The sequence below is a fragment of the Drosophila subpulchrella genome, unplaced genomic scaffold (genome assembly GCF_014743375.2).
Source record: "Drosophila subpulchrella strain 33 F10 #4 breed RU33 unplaced genomic scaffold, RU_Dsub_v1.1 Primary Assembly Seq25, whole genome shotgun sequence".
Lineage (NCBI taxonomy): Eukaryota > Metazoa > Arthropoda > Insecta > Diptera > Drosophilidae > Drosophila > Drosophila subpulchrella.
Window position 1 is genome coordinate 147,258 of NW_023665555.1, and position 7,244 is coordinate 154,501.

At 43.6% G+C, this 7,244-nt stretch overlaps 1 protein-coding gene across 1 annotated transcript; it reads right to left on the reverse strand.

Annotated features, from left to right (window-relative positions):
• Positions 1-285: 285 nt before the first annotated feature.
• Positions 286-696, reverse strand: LOC119559601 (histone H3-like). The gene has a single exon (XM_037872616.1). It carries the CDS (start codon positions 694-696, stop codon positions 286-288), a length of 411 nt encoding a protein of 136 aa, XP_037728544.1.
• Positions 697-7,244: the final 6,548 nt, after the last annotated feature.

A 7,244-nucleotide genomic window follows, 5' to 3' on the forward strand; every position in this document is an offset into this window, starting at 1 on the left:
TCCGAGATCTCAGCGTTCATACGGACAGACGGACAGAAGGACAGACGGACAGACGGACAGACGGACATGGCTAGATCGACTCGGCTAGTGATCCTGATCAAGAATATATATACTTTATGGGGTCGGAAACGCTTCCTTCTGCCTGTTTCATACTTTCCGACGAATCTAGTATACCCTTTTACTCTACGAGTAATGGGTATAATTAGTATCTCATTGATTGTAATTTGTGGTCCTGAAAAGGACCGATTTGTACAAAGTATGTTAGCGCATTGGCAGCACGCACACTTAAGCACGCTCGCCGCGAATGCGACGGGCCAACTGGATGTCTTTGGGCATGATGGTGACACGCTTGGCATGAATGGCGCACAAGTTGGTATCTTCAAAGAGGCCAACCAGATAGGCCTCGCTAGCTTCCTGCAGAGCCATCACTGCCGAGCTCTGGAATCGCAGGTCAGTCTTGAAGTCCTGAGCGATTTCACACACCAGACGCTGGAAAGGCAGCTCGAGGATCAGGAGCTCGGTACTCTTCTGGTATCGACGGATCTTACGCAGGGAAACAGTTCCAGGGCGATACCGATGGGGCTTCTTCACGCCTCCGGTGGCTGGTGCGCTCTTGCGAGCGGCCTTAGTAGCCAGTTGTTTGCGTGGCGCCTTGCCACCAGTCGATTTCCGAGCGGATTGCTTGGTACGGGCCATTTTCGAGTTCACGTTCACTTCACGTTTCAAAACACAATAAACGATAGCTGCATTTGCTACCTACTTATATAGCAAAACGAGGATGGTTGAAAAGAGAGGGAAGCAGAGGCCATCTCACTTGTCGAGCAGAGAGCGGTGAGCGAAGAGCGGGACGCACATATCGTTCGGACTCGCTCGTGTTTCTGGGGTTTTAGGTATAAATAAGAGTGCGTCGAAAATCAGGAATTAGTTCTTCAGTGACTTTCGTTTCGTGCAGTGTGTTAACAGTACAAAATAGTGAAATATGACTGGTCGCGGTAAAGGAGGCAAAGGCTTGGGAAAAGGAGGCGCCAAGCGTCACACTATAGGCTGGCTGACCACTTTTTGTGGCCAAAAATCCATTTTTCGAAAGTCGTTAATATTAAAATCTAATGACGTCAAAGTGTTGGGAAAACTTCAATGTTACGTAACAGAAATTTTAACAGAGCCACGATCTGTTAAAGTATTTGCTGTTAAAACAGCTGTTCGGTGTCACGGACGCACGAAATCTACTTTGTGAAAAAAAGAGTCGGTTTAAGATTATAAAAATAAGGCACCAAACAAAGATTTTACCAAACAAGTTATAATGGCATCGAAAGGTAGCGGTTTGTACTTTATGTTTATGGTCGTCACAAGTTGGATTTGTTTGTGTTGTCCCTGTAATTGAGTGTTTTTTATAGTCGCTTTACGTGTATAAACTTACAATAAAAACTAACTTTAAATAGAGATATACAGTGAGTTTCACCTAGTTTCACCTTAATATTTACACTGTGTTGTCGGTAGTTCAGTTCGTGTTCATATGAATGCTATCCTAAAGTGCACTTTTGCGCACTTTCGTCGCAATTTACCTTTTTAGGTCACAACCTCAGATTGGCCAATACAAAATTGTTTGGGATTTGGAGTTCTGGAGAGACAAAGCAGGCAATATTTGACAGATTTAGACCTTCGATATCTGGTTCAGATGCTTATGAGGATGTTTTAAAAAAACAAAGCGAGGCTTTTTGTCATAGATTGTCCCGTAAATAGACATCTTGCAAAATAAATTTGAGTCATTTCAAAAGAAAGTACTTAACTTGGCTTACATCCCACATTGAGGCTTTCATAAATGGCAGGCCAAAATTGCTTTATTTGTTGCCGGGAGCAAGGGCTCAGAGAAGAGCAGCTTCAAATTTTATCAAACCCACGGCTGGGAATATTAAATTATTAATAAATCCACCTAGTGGGGCTGCGCGTAAGGGCGGTAACATGTAAAAAATGGGCGATGCCACACCTTTTTTCTAAATATATGTTCATTATATCAATATAAATCCAAATCAAAACAAGAAAGAACGCTATAGTCGAGTGCCTCGACTATCAGATACCCGTTACTCAGCTAAAGGGACCAAAGGGAAATGGAAATAAGCAAGCAGCAAAGCAAGACTGAAATGCGCCACCTACCGGCGGTAGACAGATTTTAGCGTTATGGGCGTTAGGGTGGGCGTGGAAAAATTTTTTTTTGGTCAATCGATAGGTATTGACGAGACCGATACAGTTCAGTTAAAATTTTGTATCTAGCATGAAAATTGTGGGCGCCACAGGCTTGGGCGGTTTGTGGGCGTTTGAGTGGGCGTGGCATACTCGCGTATCGAAATTGCGCTGCGTACAAAGGTTCGGAATCTAAATCTGAAATCCTGATTCTATATCTTTGATAGTTTCCGAGATATCCACGTTCATATTTACGATTTTTTGAAGTTTGGGGGCGGTTTGTGGGCGATAAAGTGGGCGTGGCAAACTTTTTTTTAAGTCAATCGATAGGTATTGATGAGAACAATACATTTCAGTTAAAATTTTTATTCTAGCATCAAAACTGTAGGAGCAACAGTTTTGGGCGGTTTGTGGGCGTAAAAGTGGGCGTGGCACTCTACTGAAACAAACTTGCGCTGCGTAAGAAGCTCAGGAATCTGCACGCCAAATCTCAATAGCCTAGCTCTCATAGTTTCCAAGATCTCAGCGTTCATCCGGACAGACAGACGGACAGACGGACAGACGGACAGACGGACATGGCTAGATCGACTCGGCTAGTGATCCTGATCAAGAATATATATACTTTATGGGGTCGGAAACGCTTCCTTCTGCCTGTTACATACTTTCCGACGAATCTAGTATACCCTTTTACTCTACGAGTAACGGGTATAATTAATGGAACAAATAATGGGACAGTTACCACCCTTAAGAGTCACACAAGCTCGACCGTTTCTTAATTCTGGAGTTGACTATTGTGGACCATTTAAGATTCACTACAAAATTCGTGGAAAGAAACCACATACTGCCTACATAGCAATCTTTTGTTGCGATTTAACCACAGAAGCATTCTTGGCAGCACTTCGTCGATTCATAAGTCGACGAGAAAAATGTCAGACTCTACACTGCGACAACGCTACGAATTTTGTTGGAGCAAGGAATATGCTTCAGGAATTGGAAGAAGCCATCTTCTCAGAAAAGGCCAAGAGGTCAATAGCGGAGACCTGCAATAATAAAGGCGTCAACTTTAAGTTTATCCCACCAAGAGCACCGCATGTTGGAGGACTTTGGGAAGCGGCGTTAAAATCGGCAAAACATTTATTGCTAAAGAATGTTTCTACAGCGGATCTGACCTTTGAGGAATAAGAAACTGTGATAGTGGAAATCGAAGCTATCATGAATTTAAGACCCTTGGTTCCGATATCGAGTGATCCAAATGATGTAACGGCACTTACCGCGTGTCATTTTCTAATTGGAGAACCATTAACCGCACAAGCAGATAGTGAGCCATCTCAGCAACCACAATCATTGGGACAGCGATGGCAAGCCGTTTCCAAGTTAACGCATGCGTTTTGGACTCAATGGTCAACTGATTATCTGCAACAACTTCAGCATCGTCAAAAATGGAGAAGATCCTCGGCGAACGTAAAGGAAGGAGCATTAGTGTTGATAAAGGAAGATAATACTCCAGTTCTGCGAAAGCCATTGGGAGGAATAATTAAGGTAATTCATGGCAAGGATAATTTTGTCAGAGTTGTAGAAGTCAAAACGAGTAAAGGAATATTTAAGCGAGATATTCAACATATCGCCCCACTATTCTCAGAAGAGGAGCCTGTTCATAAGCATACAGCTGCCGAAGAGGAAGAGGGGAATTCACCTGATGAGAGACAGACGAAAAGGTCGAAGAAATCAGCAATGCCTTCGCTGACAATGGCGTTAGTTGTTATGCTTCTTCTATTACCGTTAGTAGCAGCACAATCAATTAACGTTACTCAATTTGCATCGAAACCTGGAATATTTATATAAATTTAAGAGGTTCAGGATTAATGGTTGCAAAACCTGGATGCCCCATTCGAAATACCTTAATGACAATTACAAGTCAAGACATATTGGAAACCACATTAAGTACATCGTATGCTCGCTTTGGAGAAGGAGAACTCACGGAGAATTTACGACCTAATTCAACAAGATTGTAACGAGTCGCCACATTCAAATTAACTTCAGGCGGAGGTGGTACCGTAGTGGTCAAGCGCACGCGGGTCTACTCGGCTGGCTGCTTGTCGGCTGTGGAAGTGGATGAAAAATGCCTAACCCCATGAAGTGCCTATTTGTTAACGATAATTGAAATCTAACTTCGCGTGCTAGACAAGCTGAATTCGGAAATGAGCAACAACATATAAAATCAAAAGGAAAGTCTAAAATTCCCCTAATACCCTAACCGAGTCTCACTTTCACCTCGTTCGATGTTTCCGAGGCTCTATCATGCCCACCCAACCATTGGCCGTTCTCTCCCACACGTCCGAACGACCCCATCTATACGAGCTACCCTATCGAGGAATCATTCTAGCTGCGGCAACAGATTGATAATTTAGCACATTACAAAAATTTATTAACAGCTAAAAAAAAAGAGTAAACAAAGCGAATACATATCTTAAATCTAAGCATGCGAGAATATATAATGATACGATTTAGTTAAATGAGCATAATTTTAAATGAAATTGTGATTATGCGGCGGAAATTCAATTTAAATTTACTTTATGACTTTATAATGCAAAGGGGTAAGAAACAAATAATCAAGAAAAATAAAACTGTCAATAAAAAATCGCAAGGAGAGGATTTGTCATCACGATTTTCTGACTGCAGGCCAATTGGGTAAAGTGTAATTTACTTTTTTTTTCTTTTCTCTTTACATCGTCTTGAGTTTGTTTTCCGTTCTTTTAAATATAAAAATTTAGGCACTCACCGCTCACAGGAACATCCAACGAAGAAAGCGCTTTCACCGAAGATGCTAGTGGCTAGCTGCAGGAAAATATATGGATAATGATAAACTCAAAATAATTTAATTTACACGACCAGAATGCACTGCACAAAAAAAAAACGGACGCCGACTCTGCCTCCTTGCACGATTTTAAATCGCTTCGCCATCAATCAACAAACGAATTCTTTTACATTAAACATTACACTTAAACTAACGTGCTGCATAACAATCTTTTTCCCTTGGCAGGTCTTTAACAAATTTTCATACTCTCTGGAGGTTAGGTCCGAAAGTAAGGGATCGCAAATTCTCTCAAAACTGCTTCACCCGGGCGAGGTCACAAAACCGATGGAGGGCTTAACTCTTTAGATTTCCCCCTTTGAACTTTATTTTAGTTCTACGGCATTTTACGGTGCAAATTCACGGCTCTTGAAGAAAAACTCCGCCGCGGTTCCGCGACGGACCGAACGTCTTACAGCGCGATCGAAATACTGCCCTTGGCTCTCGCTTAAACGACGAACGATGCCCAAGCAAAAGCTTTTATTTATAAGCTAGAAGACGAAAATGGTGATGTAGGTCGGGACTTCTCCTATCGCCCCAAAGGTAATGCTGCTGGCGGGGCCCGGAACTGGGCCTTTTTTTCCGCTCCTCGACGTAGGCTTCTGAGCAGCTTGTCCGGCTCCAAATACAATAGGGGATGACCTCCACCGGTCTGAGCGAATACACGGCGGCCGCGCAGGCCGGCTAGTAGCTGCCGAATAAGCTCAACATTACTTACTCGACCTCAAACCTTGCGATCACGGCTAGAACTCACCCCAATTCGTAATTAATTTCCTAAATATGTATTTCCTTTTCTTTTTTCCCCTTCCGGTGGCTCGGCAATATGAACAGGCTGATCAAATCACTCGCGCTAAACTTTTGCGGATTACACTTGTAAAGAAAATTTAACTTCTGCTTGCTTAGGCTGCCGAAACGGAAAAGACCGACTTTGACGCCACAATTCAGGCGGTAACCCAAATCCCGGAGTATGAGGTGAAAAACTAGTCTTGAAAAAGCCTGACATTTGCCCCTGTTGCTCTCACTCATTCCGAAAACTGCAGCAGAACCTTTCTGCGCACGAATGCTAGATGGCGCCACCCCTGTGTCTCTATGAAACACAGATGGAGCCGCTTCTGCTAAAGCAAGCGCTACAAAAATGCCCCCTCTTAAGATCATACTTGGGAGTCAGATTCCCAAGAATGAGCCTACCAGCGATTGCTGTGGATACGCTATTGTTTCATGTCCTTCGCATGATACCTTCCTATGTATCTGCCCTGCAAATCCTCTAGATCGTAATAGGCCTGCCCGATTTTCCTTTTGACCCGAGCTTTAATAAATGCTGGTCCCAATTTGGCGTTGTAGCCGGCCTGGAAATTGCTTTGCTTGAAATTCCTCCTGAATATTTCCTGGCCCTCTTCATAGGATACCGGCCTCGAGCGCAGATTATACTGTCGTTCATTTTTCTCGAACTGCTTTTTCATCACTTCCAACGCCTTATTGCGTACCAACTCAAATGAATCCTTCCGCGAAAAAGCCATGGTCCTGTCCTCTAGTAAGTTCAAGGCCCTCAGCAATTTAAAGGTTGCCCCTGACGCAATGAAGTGCTGGCCAAACACCATATAGTACGGAGTGGTCCCCAGGCTGGAATGGATCGCCGATCTGAGCGCACAGCAGATGCTGCTAAGTTGTTCATCCCAGTCTTTCTGATCGCTCCGTACATATGACCTAATGGCTGCAATGACAGACCGATTAACCCGTTCTGAAGCATTCGCTTGCGGTGAGTATACCGCCGTAAGGGTGTGAGAAATTCGGTATTCTCTAAGCAGCTTCTGAAACGCTTCAGACTTGAATTGCGACCCGTTGTCGGACACAATGGTCTCAGGAACCCCAAAAGTATGGAAAAGGTCTTGCTGCAAATACTTTACCACCACATCGGCTGTCAACTTCTTCACGGCTTTTAGGAACACGAACTTGCTATAATGATCCAAAACTATGAAAATTCCGATATTGCCACTCCTCGAGCGAGGATAGGGCCCTAGAAAATCCACGTACAACTTCTGAAAAGGTCTACTAGATTCTGGCTGCGCACCCATAGGTGGACGTAATGTCTTATTCGGTGCCTTTGTCGTTTTGCAAGTGATGCACCCTTCAATGTACCGTTTGACGTCCCTTACCAGCCCTGGCCAATAATAATATCGCCTCAATCTTTCTAGCGTTTTGTGAACACCCCCATGAG